Source organism: Podarcis cretensis, assembly GCF_951804945.1.
Source record: "Podarcis cretensis genome assembly, chromosome: 7".
In the NCBI taxonomy this organism is placed as follows: domain Eukaryota; kingdom Metazoa; phylum Chordata; class Lepidosauria; order Squamata; family Lacertidae; genus Podarcis; species Podarcis cretensis.
Window position 1 is genome coordinate 32,525,171 of NC_137176.1, and position 21,479 is coordinate 32,546,649.

The 21,479-nt window shown below is 38.7% G+C and overlaps 2 protein-coding genes across 3 annotated transcripts in view; one reads left to right on the forward strand and one right to left on the reverse strand.

Annotated features, from left to right (window-relative positions):
- Window positions 1-371: 371 nt before the first annotated feature.
- DEK (DEK proto-oncogene) lies at window positions 372-16,604 on the reverse strand. Its single transcript, XM_079983859.1, has 10 exons — window positions 16,262-16,604; window positions 14,452-14,589; window positions 12,848-12,949; window positions 12,023-12,132; window positions 9,931-10,025; window positions 8,041-8,161; window positions 6,345-6,530; window positions 5,471-5,606; window positions 4,426-4,574; window positions 372-2,478 (listed from the first exon to the last, which is right to left on the reverse strand). Exons 2-10 carry the CDS (start codon window positions 14,576-14,578, stop codon window positions 2,398-2,400), a joined length of 1,107 nt encoding a protein of 368 aa, XP_079839985.1. The 5' UTR covers window positions 14,579-14,589; window positions 16,262-16,604; the 3' UTR covers window positions 372-2,397.
- RNF144B (ring finger protein 144B) overlaps window positions 16,262-21,479 on the forward strand; it is an 82,148-nt gene continuing 76,930 nt past the window's right edge. The window contains exons 1-3 of one of the 2 annotated variants that reach the window (XM_079983814.1): window positions 16,262-16,400; window positions 17,584-17,703; window positions 19,563-19,691. In XM_079983814.1, the coding sequence (XP_079839940.1) occupies window positions 19,676-19,691 (16 nt within the window). In that variant the 5' untranslated portion in view covers window positions 16,262-16,400; window positions 17,584-17,703; window positions 19,563-19,675. The remainder of the gene's footprint in view (window positions 16,401-17,583; window positions 17,704-19,562; window positions 19,692-21,479) is intronic. The other variant, XM_079983816.1, reaches the window with a different exon arrangement.

Here is a 21,479-nt window from a genome sequence, read left to right on the forward strand (position 1 = left end):
TTCCATTCTGATGGAAGAAGGTGGCAATAATTCTGAAACTGCCTTCCACACTTGTTCCCAGCCTAGCAGGCCATCACTTCAGGCCCACTGGGCCTTAAATACCATGCAATCACATCCATTGCCACAGCTCATCTGTCACTTCTGGGAGTTTGTGCATCAATCGGACACATATAAAACGGTCACTGCCTGTTCCATACATCTACTCAAGGTTAAGTAAGGGTTTGATGTGTTCACACCTCTAGCACAGATTACGCCTCAACATTTGGGTTTGGAATACTCTTGTATCTTATAAAGCAAGGTGATACACAACAGGCACCTTTGTTTCTGTATCATTTTTTTACTGTACATGTATTAAAATATCAAAATATACATTTTTCTTAAAGACATTTATTGAATACAAAACTTAGTTACACTCAGCCTTAATATAAAGGATCACATGCAAAGAAAACAGTAAAAATGATAGACTGATCAGCTTACTAGTTGCCGACTAGTTTCAGAACATAGGTCTGTGACTTTTGACTCCTGAACAATACATTAGCAGAACTTATAATCAATACAGTAATGGAGGGGGCTAGTTACATTTCACATTATGACACATACTTGTTTGGCATTTATTGAGAGCTTTAAGTCATGATCATGTGTGCACATTAACAAAAAGTTTCATGAAACTTTTCATTAAATAAAACTTAATGAACAATTGTTTGCAAAACTGAGGTTTTAAATTTCAAAGCTTACACTGAATCAAAGCAGCAGGTGTCTATTAATACATTTAAACACCTATTCATTTATCAATATAGCCTAATTTTGGATACAGACACAGGAAACCTGTCCAGTGGATACCACAAAGATCGTTAAGTTATTCCTTACCATAAGGGAGCTTGATTTTATAGGGATTCTAGAACAGCTGAACACCAAAAATTGCATATGAACTTAGCTCACATACCTTCAGAGAAGATTCTTATACTTACTGCAATTCTCAAAGCTGTTTGGTTTTTCCTATGTATTTATTTCAGTATGTAGGCTCAATAGAACTGTTGGGAAATGTACTTCAAAGTGAAGGCTACACCTTTACCTGCCTCCCACTTGACATCAGTTATGTGTGGGGCTGGGCAAGTGGGCATAATTTGGAAGCAGTCCCCTGCTGGACCTAATTAGACCAACAGGGTAGAGGTTTGTCACCCTTTGGTGTAGGGTATCATGTCAAGCCTTTGGAACAAAATTAGCTGTAGTCCACTCTAGCAAGTTAAACACTGAAAAATATGAGTGCAATTATTCCCTTATAAGGCAAGAAACACCATATTTTTAAATGCTAGTTAAACTTGTTTCCTAATTAATTTCAGCCTCATTCCTGAACACTGACACTGGTCATAAATCTTCTAAAACACACTGATTTTTTTTTAAAAAACCCGACAACCTGTTTTTAAGCATATATATACAAACAGAACGCTTTTAAAAGTACAAAAATAACAATTTGCAAGTTACTATGCTCTTCACAATTCTCAGTTATTTTACACATGCAAGATAGTATAACATAATTTAGAGCATTCATGATCAGGACATGTGACTTCTTCCTGAATGAATGGTATGTATTCAAATTAAAAGTAATGCCCAATACTGCAATATTTGACAGTCTTGGCATGTGTACATACAGATACAACAGTTTTCGTATCAACTGATTTTTAAAAAAATTCTCTACATTACAATGCACTAAAACCTACAATAGCTATATTAAATCTGCTTGTACAAAGAAATTCCATGATGTACAAAGTAAAAGCAGGGAACATTGATGGCCATGCAAAAACCTAAGAACTGCATTAAATGCAATTTTTAAAAGTTAAAGTAATTTCCATTAACACTCAGAACATTAAGCCAGTAGAATCATCCCTGACTAAATACTATGTTATGCCCACCCAAAAGGGCGAAACAAAACAAAAATTAAAAAAAGGTTTTGCTGGTGTTTGTAAAATATTTAAATCCACGGGAACAAGTCTGCAGCATTCGTTTTCTTCCCATTAGATCATGAAATGAGCTAAAAAGAGAAGAGTTTGTGTACTTTTAATCTTTAACCTACTTTGTAAATCCCACTTCCCACAAACACATTGCTAGGGCTGCCATTCTAACAGCTTGCTTGGAAGGAAGTTCCAGGGGAATTGATGGGACTTACTTCCAAGTAAATATGGCTAAGGATGGACTACAGGCCTTTAAGGGTACACTGTGAAACGTTAGATAAGGGGGACTATCTTAAAGTTACTTTAAATTTATTGAGTTGAAACTAAGCATAATAAATGAGTAAACTTTGGGTGGAATTTCAGGAACTGAGATCTTCCTAGGTACCCAACATTTCCAAATTTAAAGAGCAGCTTTTAATATTTGGATCATCACATGATATTTCATTGATCAAGTATTTACCTCTTTCACAGTCTTTTTGATGAAGACTTTTCTGTCAGACAAGTCATAACTGGGATAGCTTTCATACACCTGTAACAACCAATTTAACACAAAGGTAAGTCAAATAGTACATTCCAAACATTCTCCCAATGACTAAGGGTCAAACTGGTTGTACCACAAACAGTATCTCATTAGTTTTTAAAATACATTAAGAGCAGGCATGAAAGGTAAGAATCTGGATTGGGACTACTACATTTGGGGAGGCTGCTTTTTAAAGCCTCATTAAAATTGTTCCCTACCCCAGTTTGCACCACAGAAGTCAAATATTCAAAGCATAGTTAACCATATCCTTTATGTCATGTCTGACTCCACTCCACTTTTCCAACGTAACATAAAGACTTATACTTACTTGCAAATATTTCTATTCTCTAACCTGACTCTCACCATGCATGTAGAAGTGTCTAATACAGTGGTACTTCGGGTTACATACGCTTCAGGTTACACACTTCGCTAACCCAGAAATAGTGCTTCAGGTTAAGAACTTTGCTTCAGGAAAAGAACAGAAATCGGGCTCCGGCGGCGCGGCAGCAGCAGGAGGCCCCATTAGCTAAAGTGGTGCTTCAGGTTAAGAACAGTTTCAGGTTAAGAACACACCTTCAGAACAAATTAAGTACTTAACCTGAGGTACCACTGTATAACTTTTGCAATTTAAATGTGAGTACCAGAATGGAGAGATTGCTTGTTTATTAAATTGAAGCATCTCCCTTTACTTTTGATATTGCAAGGGAGGTATAAAAGGTAGATATAATATCCAAATAGACGCTTTTGTGTCAAAATTAGGACTGAGAAGACCCAGAGTCAGTTCTCTGATCCACCTTGAAGAACCCTTAGATCACTCACAGTTTTTCAGTCTAACCTTCACAGTTTTTTTGCAAGGACAGAATAGGGATTGTTTATTGCTCTGCCCTGAGCCCTTGGAGGCAAAGCAGGCTCTGGAGAAACTAGGGGGTGACATGGGACCTATGCTAGTTATCTTTCAGAGGTTAACCTAAATATATTTTACTACGTTTAGTATAATTATACCATACTGTGATAATGGGATTATGACTGCACCCTAGGAAAACAGACAGCATAAACTGAGTTCACTTGTTTCTTCCTGCACCAACAAGAAAGCATAAGAATTTATGAAATGTGCATGCATTTTTACATTTGACTCTAAAGGTTTCTAACTGCAAACCAGTGATGGGGGGGGGAGACAAATCTTCACCGCTTCATCTTTCTTCAGATAATTAACAATGTGAAAGTAGCAATTAATGGATAACAACTGCAAATCAACATTAGGCAAGGTTGGCAGTTTCGTGTCTATATAAAATGCAGTACAGTGGTACCTCGGGTTAAGAACTTAATTCGTTCTGGAGGTCCGTTTTTAACCTGAAACTGTTCTTAACCTGAAGCACCACTTTAGCTAATGGGGCCTCCTGCTGCCGCTGTGCCACTGCCACGCGATTTCTGTTCTCATCCTGAAGCAAAGTTCTTAACCCGAAGTACCATTTCTGGGTTAGTGGAGTCTGTAACCTGAAGCGTCTGTAACCCGAGGCACCACTGTACAAGGAAAACTAACATGGCAAATGAGATCACTCCCCAGGTATCTCCAATTTACTCTCCCCAGACCACATCTTCCTCCAGTTTTTTTGAATGTGTCCTTGAAATGTTATAATGTCCCTTGCTTGCCTGGATCAAGATATATGAGCAGAAACCTTTGAATTTTCTTTGGACAGACTGAACCCTATACTTTTGTACAAATATAAAATTACATCTATTGCACCATCCACCGCTGTCAAGTGGCCCCCAGAAGGTTCCCCACTCGGAATATGGCCCTTATGCTGAAAAAGGTTCCTCATTCCTGCTTTTAGGGCCACAGGGAGTTTTCCAAATTTCCTTAATTTGCAAAGGAAAACTTTCCAGAAAAACCCACATTACTGCTGTAAACTGCAAGCAAAACAACGAAAGTGGAAAACTAATGTCATAAATCTGTACCTCTTTACAAATTTGTTTCATTGTAACTTCCTCTAGGTTTGCATTGGCCAGAAGCTTCTTCACTGTTTCTTTCAGCTCTTCATCTGTAGGTGGCTTTTTCAACTTTTTAATTAAAGGCTCATCATCCGAACTATCCTCTGACTCACTTTCTAAATGTAAAGATATTTTTCAATTAAAATGTGGATAATGATTTCTTTCCAATTAAACATTTTCACCTGGACCAAAAAACTGAATGACTTAGTTGTGTTCAAGCACTTTTGAACTTGGGCTTTTCAAATGACAGCTGCCAAGACCAGCTAGCAAGCTTCTTTGGAAATGGAGAGAAGTTTCAAAAACTATTTATGGGGTTGTGGTTTCCCTTCTCTCTGCTCACATATCCCAGCATATCCCCTATTTGTTACCTTTGATCTCCCAACTCTACCTACCTACCACTAAAGGTCTCCTGCTCCCTTAAAACCATTGGCCATTTCACCATTGCTGCCACCTACCACCTCCCTGGGGTCCCTACAAAGCCATGTTCCAGGGAGGTCACTAGATCAGTCACTTAGCTACTCTACTGAGTCCAGGCTTTCCGTGATTAAGTGCATGCACACAAGGTATGAAGCATGATGTATATTAACCTTAAAATCCACCCAGACCAGAACAGGCAGTTAAAACACACATATATTAGGGAACATAATACCTAGAAAAAGCAGCCGCTTAATATAGAACACTGTTCTAATGTCCTATCTTAACAAAACTCTCTTCTCCTTAAAAGCCATGCTAACTCTAACCATTTCTTTCCTCTCATTTCGTCTCTTCAGCCACTCTTTTTAAACTGTTGTTCTCAACTGCTGCTCTTCACCTGCCGCTTGCTCTCACTCCTCCCAACATTCTACCACAATGCCCTGCTGTCAAACATTCTTCCATTCACTTTTCTGTCTTTGTTACAAAGCATCCATCTTTATGCCCCCCCCACTTCATGTAAGTATGTATAATTGTATTTGTATATACTCTTCTCTTCTTGTCCCTGTCTGCTTGCAGGACCCCAGAAAGATAGGTTCACCTTTTTTGGAATTGTTCTGATTCTTCTTGGTTGTGCTGCTATCTGCTTTCTTGACGTAAGCATTCTTTGTGCCCTTTTTGCTTTTCACAGCTGTCTTTTGCTTGGGTTTTTCTTTTTTGGATGACTTTTTAGGTGGCTGTGGTGTGATAAAGAGAGCATCAAAGTCAATTACAATATAAACCACTCCTAACACTATGAAGCTTCTTGCTAAAGCATAGTTTATTGCTAGAAAGCACTCTTTGCAGCAAAGCCAAAATACACATGCAAGCTATTTGTAACTGCATTATTTCTCTCTAGGTCTAATAATGCAATAAGGCATTTTAAGAGAACATGCCTTTCTGCTTTTGCAGGGATACAAAAGTTACCTTGCATTATATAGTGAAGGTGGTGAACTGGCTAAGTTTGGCCTGCTAACCATTTTTTTTTCATCCCCCCCCCCCCAAAAAAAGCCATCAGCAGATAGTGACAGTGTCCCGTTGCTAGTATGCTGTCACTGTAAGGTTGCAATGGATTATGAAGGTGTGAGGCTGAAAGGCATTAGCTAGTTCTGTTGAGAACTGTACCTTTGTTTGAGGTGAGCACCAAGCATTTTTGTCCCTAAAATAACAAGTAATTATGCGAAGAACAATGAACCTGTGGTACATTCCTATCCACACCTCTAGCAAACAAGTCTTTGTACTTTATCAGCATCTAGTCACTACTTTCAAGTTTAAGTCTGTTGATCACTAAGCAAATAACTTAAAAGTCAATAGGTCTATGGAATGAAAATATTTTTCTCTATAATCCTATCATCTCCAGCTCAATGCCCTTTAAGCAAATCAGAGAGCCTACTGTAGCTGGCCTTCAACATGGATAGTTTGCAAATAGGTCCTACCTCCTCTTCACTTTCTTTATCTTCTTCAGATGATTCTTCTTTCTCTTTCTTTTCATCTTCCTCACTACTGGATTCATCTGACAGGATCTCAGGACATTTAGTGCGCTTGCCTTTCCGTGCCGTTCCAGAGCTACTGCGTTCCTTTTTCCCACTTTTGTTAGGTGTTTTCTTGGATTTTGGCAATGGCTATTAAATATTGAAAATTGAGGTAATTCAAACAACAAAATAGTTTTAAAACTCTCTATCTATTTATTTATAAGACTCCATGGGGGATAAGTAATTGCTTAGACCTTAACCACCTTCAAAGTGTTATCCTTCACTATGGTCATTTTGAAAAGGTACCATGAGATTACAGGTTTCTTTTAGAATGAAGTTATAGACATTACATACATGTATTATTTAAGGATAATTATACAATTGAAGGTATTTTCTCTATTTAAGATGGTCATACTGTGAGTTCCATTTCTTATGTAGCCAAAACAGTATCATACCTGTAGAAGATGGAGGAACTAGCAGATCTGGAGGGACTCCAAAGTTTGCATAAGTTAGAGTTGCCACAAAAGTTGTTGAGTTTTTTATTGGGGAGGGGTTAAAGTTGTTTATTTATATACAATCCTTCATTTTAAGATCTTTAGTAGGGGAACATCCTCCCAAAATAGCCCAACGAGGGGGAATGGAATTGCACAACAGCACTTCCAATGTTTTCTTGCAGATTCCACTTATTATTTTAGCTATCAATCAGCAGCTTGAATATGGAAGACTGGCAAGTGCAATGTTGCCATTGAGTTTTTGTTTCCCATGACAGGAGCCATGTTTGATGCCAAATATATGGGTGATACCTTCCACAAATGTGGTTCCAGAGGAAAATTCTGGAAAGCAGTGACAAGCTCAGGAAGGATTTCACTCCCCATTTGAAGAGTCTTATTGCAGTATTCCTGGCAGTGCTATAAATAAAGACATCTTTTTCTTTGTTTGTTTTCAGATGCCAGCCTCGCTGACTGTTGGTGTCTGTCTTTTCCAGAGAAGCAGAAACACAAAATTCAGAGACATCGCTTTTCCATTTTTAATAAATTGTTAGGTAATATTGCCTAATACTGTAAGGCAATGAGACCATAATTTGTTATTGAGCTTTTTACTCCAGATTGAATGCTTCATTCTCAAAACTCGTGGAAGAAAACTTGTGTTTTCATATACACCGTTCAATAGAAATTGCATATTTGTTTTTAAAAGGGCCTCAGCTGTAACAAATGTTTAATAGCTGCTAGGCATGGTCTCTGTATAAAGAACCTCAGAAGAGATACGAACGTGCAATCAAAACCTAGTGATCTTGTAGTACTCCTTGTAAGGAGAATGCTACTGTTCATTTTCCCCTTGAGCTCTGCCTTTGTTCTATTTGACTGCCTTCTTCCATCTCTCTTATTTTCCACAAGAACATATAATATATAATAAAGAACCTAATAAGATGTTCACTAGTGGCTTAATAGAATTGCAGTCATGTTACTTACATCTTCAAGAGCATATATGAATCAAGCAAAGCAAACATGCGATTTTTTGGTGGGGCAAGCCACACAAAACTCAACAACTGTTTGACGTGGGACTGTGGGAATAGCAATAGCAACTCTGCATAAAAAGCATGATCACCACAAAGTTGATAAATGTGATTTAAATATAGCTTCATTATTATTTCTTGTCTTACCTTGCCTGAAGGTTTTGGATGCATTAAGAAGTTTAGGATTCTGGCTACCAGTTCACTATTAACTCCTGATCTTTCCAAATCAAGAACTTCACATATACTTTTCAGCATTGCGTTTCTGTACCTAGAGAGAAATACCCTTTATTAAACATAGCTGATAAAAGTTGATCTTAATACACAGGAGCAAAGAGATAGTTTAGTTGACTACCTGCGCTTTCAAATATATCTTACAAGCATACAATTGATGAATTTATTATTTATAGTCCACTTTTTGATTTTTTCAAGGCAACTCACAAAAATTAAACAAACCACAGAAATGCAATTGACATTTTGACAATATTTCTTCAATGATTGCATGTCCCGTCTAATAAAAACAGTACTTATAATAAAACTAGAAATACCAACCAGGCAGGTAGGAAATATTTTACAGCTAAGGACAGGATTCAAAGATAGAGTTCAAAGGGTATAGGGATTCATTTATTTAAACACCTTCTCAAATTTTTGTCAGTAGAAAGAAGCCACAGTATAGCTTTTATAGTTTATGCAAAGATCAATGGTGCATTTCAGGGAACTGCCATCAGTGCTGGAGGGAGAGAGCAAAATCCAGAGGGATTCCAGAGAGCACTCCAGGATTGGGAGAGGGAGTCCATCTTCTGGGGAAGAGAATCAGCGTAGCACCAGTGGAGAAGGGGGGCAGATGGGGGAAGCGGCGAGGCGGTCCCATGACTCCTTGCCGGGGACCAGCGGGGAGAGTAGAGGTCCTCCACTGCCTATGCCCTCCTTGCGCGGAAGGCTTTCGCGCAGAGAAAGTAGGAGGAGACTAGGCATCAAAGAGCTTCTTTGCTGGAAGAAGTTTAAGAAACGCCCACTGACGGATTCTGCCAGCAACTGAGACAGCCACGGGTGAGTGGCTGTCCAGACAGAAAAGGTTCACTCAGGCAACCCAGCCAGGTGTGGCGCTGGTTTACGCACGAGCAACCCCTAGAACCATCACAGTGCAACAACTGAGAAACCTGTGCAGGCCCTCAGGAATGAAATTCACCCTTCAGAAGTTACAGCCAACCCCTATTTACCAACATGATTATACCACCATTGTCTAGAAGAGTCTGCGTGATAATGGAAGGAAGGGCAGCTTCTATGGGTTGCCATCTTTACCACAAGTCAGCCTAAGTACACTGGTAGCAGCTTATGCCCTCTCCATAGAGGGAAGTGCTGGAAATTGCACTATAATGGAAACTGGAAATACCAACTGCCAGGAGGAAAAAGACATTGCCACATGTGCAACCACAGATTCTGAATATCTTAAAACACTTCACAAAATATAGTATTCCTTGTATACTGTTTATAACAGCAAATTTATTTTGGATAAATTTAAGTTCTACAAAAGTACTGCACAAATATTAAGGTGGCAGAGAATTTTAAGTTTGAATTAAATGTTGGGGGCACAATTTAGCCAAAGGTATGCACGTTTAAGTGCTTTTCATTTCAAGGGGGGAAATTAAGTATGTGTAACTCAACTATTAGAAAAATCACCAATATTTATGTGCTTAAATTTCACAAGACCATACCTCAAGTTTGTGCATGAAAATAGCAATATTTTATTGAACAAGATACTCACTTGTATCTTCAACTAAGTAGCTAATTAGAAACAATTCAGCACCAGTAAACCCATTCATTTTAGACATAAAATGTTCACATGTGTAATATAAAACTATCCTTCAGTAATGTTTATGGATATGGTTTGAAATAGAATACTTATACACTGAAGTTACTAACTGAAATGTGCAGGGATAGAAAACAGGGCTTGAAGCAGTTGCTCTGCTCAAGATTTAAAATGCATGTATTAACATAAATAATGAAACTTGATCATACTAAAAAGTTTTAAAATGTTACTTTTTCAACATCTCTTCCTTTTTCTTATATTGGTCACTTCCTTTTTCAAATGGAAAGCCACTGAACTGGCCCACATTCTTCTTTAATGAAGCAACCTAAAACAGAACACAATAACATGCATTTTAGAGCAGTATTTGCATTATACCAGGCAGGTCTTGATCCAAAGCAGTTCAACTAGGGCTTAGAACAAGTTTTTGTCAACAGAAAATTCAAGGGAAACAGGATGCAACATTTCCCAAAAACAAACTGAGTCTACCGTCAAATGTGTTGCTTCTCTGACTATTTGCAGCTGCAATGATCACCATTTTTCAGAAGAGTCTTCCAGTTACCTAGGCAACACTTTCCTATCTTTGAAGACCACAGTGCAGTACAGTAAGGAAAGAGAGGAAAGTGACCCGCATTGTTGAGGCAGTTGTGATCTTCTGACACATGGTAATTATGGAATCAATTCAAAGGTAAAGCTGGAAAGGGTGCTCAGCCAGATAGCACAGTGAACATCAAGTTGCCGCTGAAGGAGCACTGCAAATTTGTAGCCTATAAACAAGGCTACAAGATTAGCACATAAATTTTTGCTCACCTTTGAATATAACTACCTAATTATGTATGAAATAAATAAGAGCAAATGTTAAAATAGCTCATATACCCTTATTTGATAAGGAATTTTTCAGGAAGAACCTCCCTCAATTTCTGTAAGACAGCAAGCTGCTACATGCTGCAAATAATCACATTCATGAGAAACAAAAGGTACACTATTAATTTTTATTTTTTTTAAAAAAAACACTAACTAAAAATATGTACTGAAATATTGGTAAGTTTGTATGGAATATGTTGTATAGAAGCTGTTTTCTATATAGACAGATTTGGATTCAATTGACAAATTATACAGGTAATTAAAGTATCTAAAAAGCAGTTCATAAAGCAATTTTGCTCTTCATAACCAAGATAAGCTTAAGCATTTTACAAATAAAAATGTTAGAATAGTAATAGACAAAGTATATTAGAAGGCCTATTATTTCCTATGTATATAACCCTTTCTATGCATGAGCAGAACAAACTTGATTTCAACAAGTTCAATTTCTTCTCTCCCCCTGCATGACCTTAAAATCTGCTCCAGAGGGTTGGAGGACAACCCAGAGCAGATTTTAGGGGGGTGCAGGAGGGAAGGAAGCTCAAGTGTCCTTGTGGAAGCAGAAGTCCACATGTGCAGTGCTGGATAAAGCCCTTAGCGAAATAATTCTTCTTGTAGATTTTAATGTAGTCAAAATGGTATCATTAATGCCCAAGAGGGAGGTATCAGCAGGCTTGGGAAAACCAAGGTCTATATGCAAACGTGTGTGTGTGTGCACGCGCAAAAGCAGACTCCAAAACAACCCAGTAACCATAGAATGCTGACCACTGGGAGGTGTGGTAGTGGAAGAAGAATGCAAATCTGAGGGAGAATAGAATGGAGTTTCCTGGAAAGTGATGTGGCTGCAACCCTGAACAGGAGCACTACACAATGCAGTATTTTGTTACAGGGCCACTTGTTTTAGCAGCAATTTCAAACAAAACAAGGATGGAATGTGAGAATAAAAAACAGGCTTAAGACCCTGAGCAAAGACAGGATTGTGCCAGTAACTTCTAGCACCAGCAGACTCTACATTTATCAGGATTATTGAGAAAAAAATGAATATTCAAATAGGGGGTGGTGGACAAATTAAAGTATAAAGACTCCATTCCAAAGTCAACTGGATAAGATCCAAATGACTACATCTAGCTTTGTAAGGCAAAGAGCTATTCGGATTCACTTTATTTCCACTGTAACAACCACATGTCAAATTGTTTTTGAACAGATGGGAGCTTCAAATACCCTTTGTATAGGGTCAAAAGTTCAAAGAAAAAAGATAATATAATTAATAATTCCAGGAAGCACAAGTAAGGCCTGGAAATGTAGTTTTCACATACAAACCAGCTATTGGAAAGCCCACTCCACTGATTTAAATGGAATTTATTTACATCTTAGGACTTCAAGGAGTCTCAGCCTTCAGGAACAAGGCCATTCTATATTTCATGACATTTTCAAAACAAATTTGATAGTGTTTTCTAAGCTTACTGTGCCTGGTCTGTTGTATAGAAGTTTGTGCAGATTTCGAAGTTCATCTGTTTTCTTCTTGCTTAAAAAGTACTGTATTCTTTCAATTTCACAAAGTTTTTGTCCTTTTCCTGAAAGGGAAAATGTATTACATTAGTCTATTTAACAACATTAATGCTTACTAATAGTTACTAGATTACACTTATGAGGTGGTTATAGTTATCAGTCATATACAGTGGTGCCCCGCAAGATGAATGCCTCGCAAGACGAAAAACCCGCTAGACGAAAGGGTTTTCCATTTTTGAGGCACTTCGCAAGACGAATTTCCCTATGGAAAACGTCTTGCGAGCCTTACGATTTTTTTTCGCTCCCCTCCCCCTTTTTCTAAGCCGCTAAGCCGCTAAGAGCGCTAATCCGCTAATAGGGTTGCTTCGCAAGACGAAAAAAACGCTAGACAAAGAGACTTGCGGAACAGATTCTTTTCGTCTTGTGAGGCACCACTGTATATTTAAATGATTGGTATTGTTGTATAATTTTTTGACAGGGGCTGTGGATATATATATATATATATATTTAAAAATTTGTATGGGTCCTCCTTAAGATTACCTAACATGCTTCTGCTTGAAAGGCAGTCAAGTGTTGAATTAAATTTAGACAATAATTTCAACATTTTGATATAATGGCTCCAATGCAACCCAATCAGATGGGAGGCATATAAATAATAAAATTGGTATTATTTTTATTTATTTGGAATTATTTGGAACAAGATGAGTTCTAAGTACTTGCTACTTAAAAACATGTAAAGATAACTCATGTTCAATATACAGTATGCAAAAAATAACTTGCCTGGTGTAATTGTAAACGGTTCTTTCTGTAATGAAGAAACTTGCATGGTCAATCTTTCTACTTTTTTCTTCTCTCTTTTTCCTTCAACAATGAGACTCTTTTCTGAAATAGACAATTATATATAAAATTTTGAAACACAGTTACCATATAGAAAAAACAGACCTATAGATCAAAAGTACATATTTAATATTCTAAGAAACATTCTGGGAACACCCAAAACTGTAGCAAATTAGGGTTGGACTACAGATCTGCCATGGAGATCTACAGATCTGCCACCACACCTGTGGCAATTTTCACTCTGAAACCGGGAATTCCAGGCTGGAATATTTCTGAAGGTTCACTAAATGTTGTACTTATTTTACTTGTTAAAATAAATCTACAACAGCCCTTCTCTAGTCACGTAAGAAAACGCAACCTCCCCCAAGCGCTGTGAAGGATTGTAACTGAGAAGCGTTGTAATGGCAACTTATGAACAAGTGTTCAAGCTTGGCTCTGGAAAGGAGACTTTACATACACACCTGACTGACACTACTTCATTCCTCATTCTCCAACTAACAAGAAATATTTGCTAGTTCCCACAGAAAGTATATGTTAATAAAATACGTATTGACCTCAAAAAACTAGTCCCTCTATGAACAAACATGTCTACACAGATTCTAATTAAAATTGAGAAACTAGATAGGAATAGTATCAGCAAGCCACTCATCATACTTTTCAATATCTGAACCCTGAAACAAAGGAAGTAACCACCAGAACTGGAATAATGCAAAACACAATGAGGAAGAGAAACAGCCCAGGTCACCTTTATTTATACACAGAACTATTTAAACTCTAATTATCTAAAGCTTACAATCCAGTAATATATACGTATAAAGACTGTAAAATGACTATCAAACCAGATTATTGATTTCCAAATACTAAACTCACCATTTTGCCTAATATACAAGTAAATAAACAAAACATGTAACCTAGGTGCGTTTAAAACCTTACTCACATGCAACATAAAGTTTATACAAACAGATGGCTGTTCCTATATAAAAATAAGAGCAAGGTGAAGAAGTGCTCATTCTCCATCACCTATACAAAACTGTCCACTTTATCCTACTTGTACTACTTGGCTCTCCTACCTTTTTCTGAGCCCCAAGCACATCTGTACTCTCTGCAGAGCTGCCCATAACTTATTAATGCTCTAACTTACTAGAGAAAAAGCAACCCAAACATCTTCTCAGAAGGTTACAGTTTGATCTCAGTTAGAAGAGCTATCATTTTTTATTATCATTATTAAAAACTGATTGTGCATATAATTTTACAGAATACTCAAAGATTGTTTTTAAATAATTTTCCATAAATGCATCCGTAAAAATGTTTCATCTCCAGTGCCATCTGATACTGGACATTGAGGGGAAAGTGCCTTTTCTTTCCAGCTGCAGCTCTTCACATTATGTTGGACTCCATTCTAGAGTGTTTTTGCTTGGATGGGGGCAAGGGACTACATCTGGAGAGCTTTCTAAAATGCCCTGCTGCACATACAGGCTTTTTGATCTTGACCTAAATATTTAGCTTAGTGCAAGTTCTAGTGTTCCTTCACATTAGCGTTTTTCTACCTTTTTCCTCCTCCTCCTCGTCCTCCTCCTCTTCTTCACTATCTTCAACTTTGTCCTCAGTTTCCGGTTCTCTTTCTTCTGTTTGTTCAGCAGACAGTGAACCATCTTTTTCAGTTACAGATGACATGGTTGGTTCTTCTGCATGAAAATACAGGGGAAATATAATGTCAATATGACTTTGATATAAAATAACATTTGACCGTGTGCCCTTCCATCATTCTTGCAACATAGAAAGGAATTCTCCTTAACAGCAAGTTCTCATATACTGTACCACATTATTAACAGTTGTGTGCCTGTTTTACATACGTTTACATCAACTGCCTTATGTATCAGATATGGCTAATAAATATGCCGCAAAGTAAAAGCTAGGGCTGAAGGACAAATGAAAAAACATTTACGGAAGTTGGAGTAAGCAACTGCTTCTTCTAAGGAATTTTCCCCCATACAACTGATTAACAGTGTTTAATCCTCTGCAATTTTACACAAATCTAGCTATAGCCTCCTTTGTTAAAAAGAAACTTTCTAAAAACTAGTTTTAATGACATAAAAATACAGGCAGCATCTGAAGAAGGAAAGAGTCAAGTTCCTGTGATCTGTATGGCTACTTATTCTTCATGGTCTTCGCACGCTTTTACACCCACACTTACTACCTGTAATCCAGTGAAATAGTTCTGGGGACCAAGTTCAGAAGTATGCAAATATTGGACACTTACTAAAGCATGCAAGCTGAACATGTGCTTGCAAAATAAACTGTATACACTTTGCATAAATTATTTTGAGCTTTGGGTTTCAACACGGATTCCTAGTTATAAAGGTCCCAAGTGACTTAAACAGAACAAGGCATGTCTTTTTAACAAGATTTCACGAAAGGAAGGAGGTAAACAATCCAAACAACTTGGAAATCTGCTATCCTACACGATCACACATCATGTTAATAGTGTGTGGTGCTGGCATAATTTGATGCCCCGTAAATAAGGTATGTAGTAGAATGACAACTGTCTTATGTTTCCATGCACCAACACTAACTTGGATCATATCCCCACTTCAACCAAATATATTTGAAGCCCACCCAGAGGTCAAAACAAAACATGCAGCAGACAGTAACTGTACTGTTTTTCACCCCATTATGTGAAGTTTCTCTTTAAACTTTTACATACACCTATAAAAAACCACCAGCACACGGAAGCCACTTTATGCACCCGAACAGGTGGGCTCTAACCCATTCAAACCCATGATGGTCTTTCTAGGACTGCTGTACTTTCTTCTTCCTAAAACAAACTAAAGCAGTGACGTTTTTGGAATAAGGGTTGTTGTTGTTGGGGGAATGTTTCCGTTGGCTTTTGCTTTAGCACGACAGAAACTCCGAGCAAAACGGAACATTTTGAAAGAATCCCGCTGGCAAAACAAACGTGACTCCATGCTCCAACCATCTCTTCCTTAAGCATTGATAAGCTCCGGGGTTTTCGGGACCGAGGCAGAAGAAGACAGAGAAAGAGAGGTAGCCCTCATCCCTCCCCCTCCCCCTCCGTATTCAATCTGCCCCTCACTATAAGTAAACGGTTAAGCCCCCCACAAGGGCAATAATGTCAGGCGAGAGGATTCCGGCGGGAAACGCTGAAGAGACGTCAAGGCCGGGCGGAGGGAACAGAAATCCTGTCAGGCTCCGAGCAAGGAGGCTCCCTGCCGCCTTAACCGTTTCCACAGAGCGGGCTGCGCGCGGCAAACGTCGCTTCCTGGGCGTTCGAAACCGCCACCCAGGCCGTTAGGACCTCGCCTTCGACCGTTATCCCGGGAGCAACGGAACACCCACCTCGTCGTGAGACGGGCACCTCGGGGCACTTCTGAGAAAGTGTCAGCAGCAGCGGCAGCAGCGATGGCGGACAGCCACGGTATTTCTTAAAAGAGAGAGAGAGAAAAGATAAAAGGAAAAAAAAAACACCACCCCTCAGGTAACAAGAGCAGCGGCTGGTAGAGACTTCAGGAGGGGGGCGGGACCAGACGTGAGGCTGTTGCTCACTCTTCCCCAGGAAAAAAAAATAAAAATCAACAACGTTTCAAAATGGCGGGTTGTCAAAGGGGAAGAAGGAAGCGGGAAATCGCTGGCCAATCGGCGCTCGGGACGTCTGGCGTGTGAGGCGGGGTTTTGAGAAAGTGACGGGCAGAAAGGAAAGGCCTCGCGCCGCGAACTGGGTGAAAGGGAGGTTTTGTGTTGGGGCGGGGGAAGCTCCACGGCGCATGCGTGCAACTGGGGGCGGGGGCGGTTCGGAAGTTGCCATGGTGGCGCCCTCGAGCATGCTTGCTGCTGTGGTTGGGGGGGGGGGGGCGGTCAGAATGGCTTTTGTTTTTTTTTAAGAGGCCGCAAGACGAAAGCGCATTTGCAACTCCTGAAGGGGAAAGGGACCAGAGTGCAGCCCAATGAGAGCTCTGGTTCTTCTGCCAGCTCAGGCGCGCTAAGCATAAAGAGAAAACCCTGTGTCCATATTGCCACCGATCTATAAAATCTACCAACAACAACAATTTATACCCGGCCCATCTGGCTGGGTTTCCCCAGCCACTGGGTGGCTTCCAACAAAATATTAAAAATACATTAAATACTATGCTGCTCCTGGAATCAATTATGTATTGTATTTCTTTTTAGATTTGTATACTGCTTTTTTACCAGAATCCCCAGTGTGACTCATAACATTAATAACATATTTCCGTTGAAAACCTTCCAGTTTCAATATTAAAAGACTACAATACAGTGGTACCTCAGGTTACATACGCTTTAGGTTACAGACTCCACTAACCCATAAATAGTACCTCGGGTTAAGAACTTTGCTTCAGGATGAGAACAGAAATTGTGCTCTGACAGCGCGGCAGCAGCAGGAGGCCCCACTAGCTAAAGTGGTTCTTCAGGTTAAAAACAGTTTCAGGTTAAGAACAGACCTCCGGAATGAATTAAGTACTTAACCCTAGGTACCACTGTAAATGGACTCTCGAAGAGAGATGGGAGCACAAGAGAGAAAACAGGGTAGAATAGATATAGTATATGGGTAAGTTTATTGGGTGAATGAAAGGCAATGCACCTGTGTACAATGTATGTCACTGAGTGTGTCTGATCTACTTGGGCACATGTGCTTTTGTTTACAGGTATCAAAATGATGCAGTCTTCAATATCCCTGCCTTCGAAAGTAAAATTAGATGGAAGATTCTACAATATGTACAGATGCATGAAATATCCTCAGCAGAATTGTAGGAAGTCTGTAAGAGGTACTGTGGGCTAGTGGTCATGTTAAAAACCATGTTAGTAATTCTTTGTAATATTTATTATTTAAATAATAAAACCTATGAAACTTGGCTCCATTCACACTGTAGTCTGATACCTACCGGTACTTTCTAGGATTAAGTCCCTCTGAACTACACACCTCTGAATAGGATTGTGCTGTTAGAAACAGTTATTATTTCCATTCATGGTGAATTATGTCTTACAGAGAACAACAGAGATACATTTCTCATTGTTGGAATAAATGTGTTTTGTTTCTGTTGACATCCACTAAGTTGATAGAAATGTAATTAAAAATAAATATTACTACTAACTATTGACGGATCAAGCACACACTAGCAAAAATTCCACTGACCTCCAGCTCCTCCTTCCAGTCCAAAGTGCAAAATACACATCAAGATGGGTATGTAAAAAACTAAACTGAAATCTGAAACTGAACTATTCCAGATAGAGGCTGCTGTTATCTTGAATGCCAGCATGCAACTCTGTAAATGGAGTTCTGCCTAAAGTAACAAGGGCAGTTGATAGTGATTAGGTACTGTGGAATAAAAAGCTAAGCTAATAATTATGTTATCACATCTTCAAAGACTGAGGAGTATTGTGATGAAACAAAAGTTTAAAATCACGATACAAAGACTTAATATATTGTTACATTGCTGGTCTCACATAATAAGACACAAGTCTAGTTCAGTCATAGCTACAAAACATAAGAATGAGCCTGAACAATCTTTGTGTTTGCACACTCCCCCCTTGTCCCTTCCACATGTAAGGGGAAGATCTGGAAGCCTTTGCTTTGGAATTAACCACAGTTTTCCATTATGCCTAAGCTTTGAGAACTGCTTTGTTCTAATGGTTCATTGACGTGCCAGGGTATCAAATAATGGATTGCTGTTGCATCTAAAAATGTTAGAATGGTATTTATTTCATTGACTTTGATGGATCGGAAATGCTAACTTCTCTTCCAGGCTGGATTCATACAATGGCATCAGTCTTCATAGCATTTTGAAGTTAATTATGTATTTGTATGGTGTATGAATTAAACAAAAAAGCGGCTGGCTTCTTTTATGTTAAAGTTCCTGCAAGCTTTATGCTCTTAATTCTGGGAAAGTTGCCTGTAAAAAATATGTAAACATTTATTTGTATCAAATCACCTGTGAATTGACTACAATAATATTCCTCTGTAAGTCTGGTTATATTTATAAACTACAGACAAAGAATATTTCAGATTTGTTTCTTTTATTTCAGAACAGATATAACTATGTTTTACAGGTCCATTCTGTTTTTCTGTGCAGTTCTTATGAGTACCCATATATTAAATATTTGTTGGATATATATTAAATGCAGTGAGTACACAGGATTCCTTTCTCCTGAGGTTGAGCTTCCTTACTCCACACCCCAACACACAGTAGCTGTGGCAGTCCTTAAGAGACAGACTCTTTCTAACACTCTACTCCTGAAATGTAGAATGAATTTGCCTTTTGTAGGAAGAGGAGGAGGAGGAGGTGGTGCCTTCTGACACAAACTGCCTGTATCAATTGCAGCAGACCGTTACAGTTGTAAAACCCCTCTTCAGACTAGGCCAGTTGCTGGAGGAGCAATTGCACTATTCACTACCCAAACCAAATATATGTGGCAAAGAAATCCCAGTAATAGGTTGCCTAAGACTGCTGAGGTATGCAGATTCTGAACTGCAGCTCCTTTGGAAAATATAGAAGGGTGATAAGTTAGGGTGAAAGGGAGTATAGAAGGCAAACAAGAGTTTAAAAAGGACTATGTAGCTGCAGAAAGAGATTTTTTGAGACGTTACCTGAAGCTGTCATTGGTTTCTTTATCTGCTGCATGGAAGAAATGGCTGCATTTCTGAAAGAAGAAGCAAGCTGTAACCAGTGAAAAGAAATCCTGGACTGCTTGCAACTCTATTAACTGCCAAAGCACAGGAGAAAGGTGAGATTCCCCTCTATGCATCTGGACAATGGTAAATATTAGGCTTTTTCCTATATATTGTCATTCATACTGTGGATTTAATCTTCTGTCTCCTGAACATTTCTGCCTGCAAGTTTCCTTCTGCAAACCATCAGCTTTATACCATTATGGCGAGGCATTGCTTTCATACTTGTGGTGATGAGATGTGTGTGTGTGTTAGTTCAGCTCTGCATGTTGGGCATGATGCCTTCTAGAGAATCAGTTACTCTTTTACCACAGTTTTCTTGAAGCAGCTACACCCATTAACATAGCATTGCCAGTCTGCAAACACAGTAAAAACTTGTGGTTCAGTTGAAGTTAGTGAAAATTTGCCATTGAGTTAAAGAGATCCAGAAAGTTGTTCATGCAGCCCTAATCAGGACATCACGGATCTCCACAAGTTAAATACATTTTGGAACATTTTCCAGACCAAGCCATCTCCTTGCAAAATATTATCATACCCTAACATCTGACAAAGTAAATGCATACTGTACATTAGTCTTAAATCAGGTTTGTAGTGGGGAAACAAATGACTTCTCTGGAGTGTAATGGCATGTAAGATAATAGTTTCCAAATTTATATTTTTTTGTAGCATGCAAAAATACATGTTCCTGTTTAGTTGTTTATTTTTGTTATGTAGTTCTTGGGTCACACATTTTCAGAATTGTGGAGAAGTTTTCATTTTCATCAGAACTGTTGAGACAAGAATGTTGGTTTCATCGTGGCTAACAGAAGGAGATCAGGAATTCCGCACTCAAATCTTGCTCTGCCAAGAACTTGTCTTAGGCAAGCCACTCTTTCTCATCCTAATATTACAGGATTGTTGTAAGGATTAAACTAGATTTATTTCTTATTTATTTGAAGCATTTTTGCACCTCTTCAGTGAAAAATGCACTCAGAGCAGTTTACAGAGATAAGTAATATGGCAGTCCCTGCCTTCAGGTTCAAAATCTAGACGACAATACAAAAGGAAAACTGATGGGGAGGGAGAAGGAAAAAAGCAATTTTGTGCACTATTCATTGGTTACAAAGGTTTAAAGACCAGGTGAAATGGAGACAGTTTAAGGAGAGGAGCAACCAAAAGGTTGCTGATTGCTCAGTAGGTACACTGGCGGGACTCTGCTTCCCTTCTCTTTGTCCATTCTAGAAATGGAGAGTATGACTGTTGATTCTTCTTGATCTCCCAGCAGCTTGATGGTGGTATCCTTCTGGGGCAAATGTATGAGTTGGGTATTGGGGGTATTGCATTGCAATGACTCCATGTCAACATGATGGCTGGCTCCAGAAGGCAGTTCATGAAACATTACTTGGCTCCATGGGTTCTCCAGTAAAGTTTTGTTCAAATAATTGGACTTTGCTGTATTTTTATTGATAGGCAGATCTTCTGGTATATCTGGTAGGTTGTTCTCTAGGCTTCCTATGCTAAAATAGCATCCCCACTCACTGTATTCATTTGGGTTCCTGCTTTTTGGCTTCTATTCTGTTCACGGCTTTCAATCCAAGCTTCATTCATGTTCTCTTTGCTATTATTCAACTGGGTATTTTTATATTCTTTATTTTTATGTGCAAAATTGAGGCTATTTCCTGTTATTTTTAAAAGGAAGTAATTGAATCACATGATATGTTTAACAGTCCCACAATACATTTTAACAGTCATTAACAAAAATCCAGTTTTCCACTGCCATTAACAATATTCTTGTTGTGTGGTTGATAAGATGCTAATTTCTTCAGGAAATACAGGATCTGTGGCAAACACAGGCATTGTTCCCTGCAGTTCATAGGGCAAGGTTTTCTCTAATCT

What these genes read in the sequence shown, in the direction of transcription:
- DEK (XM_079983859.1), bottom strand. Translation starts at nt 14,578, where the DNA reads ATGTCATCTGTAACTGAAAAAGATGGTTCACTGTCTGCTGAACAAACA. An exon ending in ATAAAGAAAGTGAAGAGGAG is followed by an intron (nt 5,607 to 6,344) that starts GTAGGACCTATT and finishes ATCACACCACAG; the next exon opens with CCACCTAAAAAGTCATCCAA. An exon ending in TGAAACAAATTTGTAAAGAG is followed by an intron (nt 2,479 to 4,425) that starts GTACAGATTTAT and finishes TGGTTGTTACAG; the next exon opens with GTGTATGAAAGCTATCCCAG.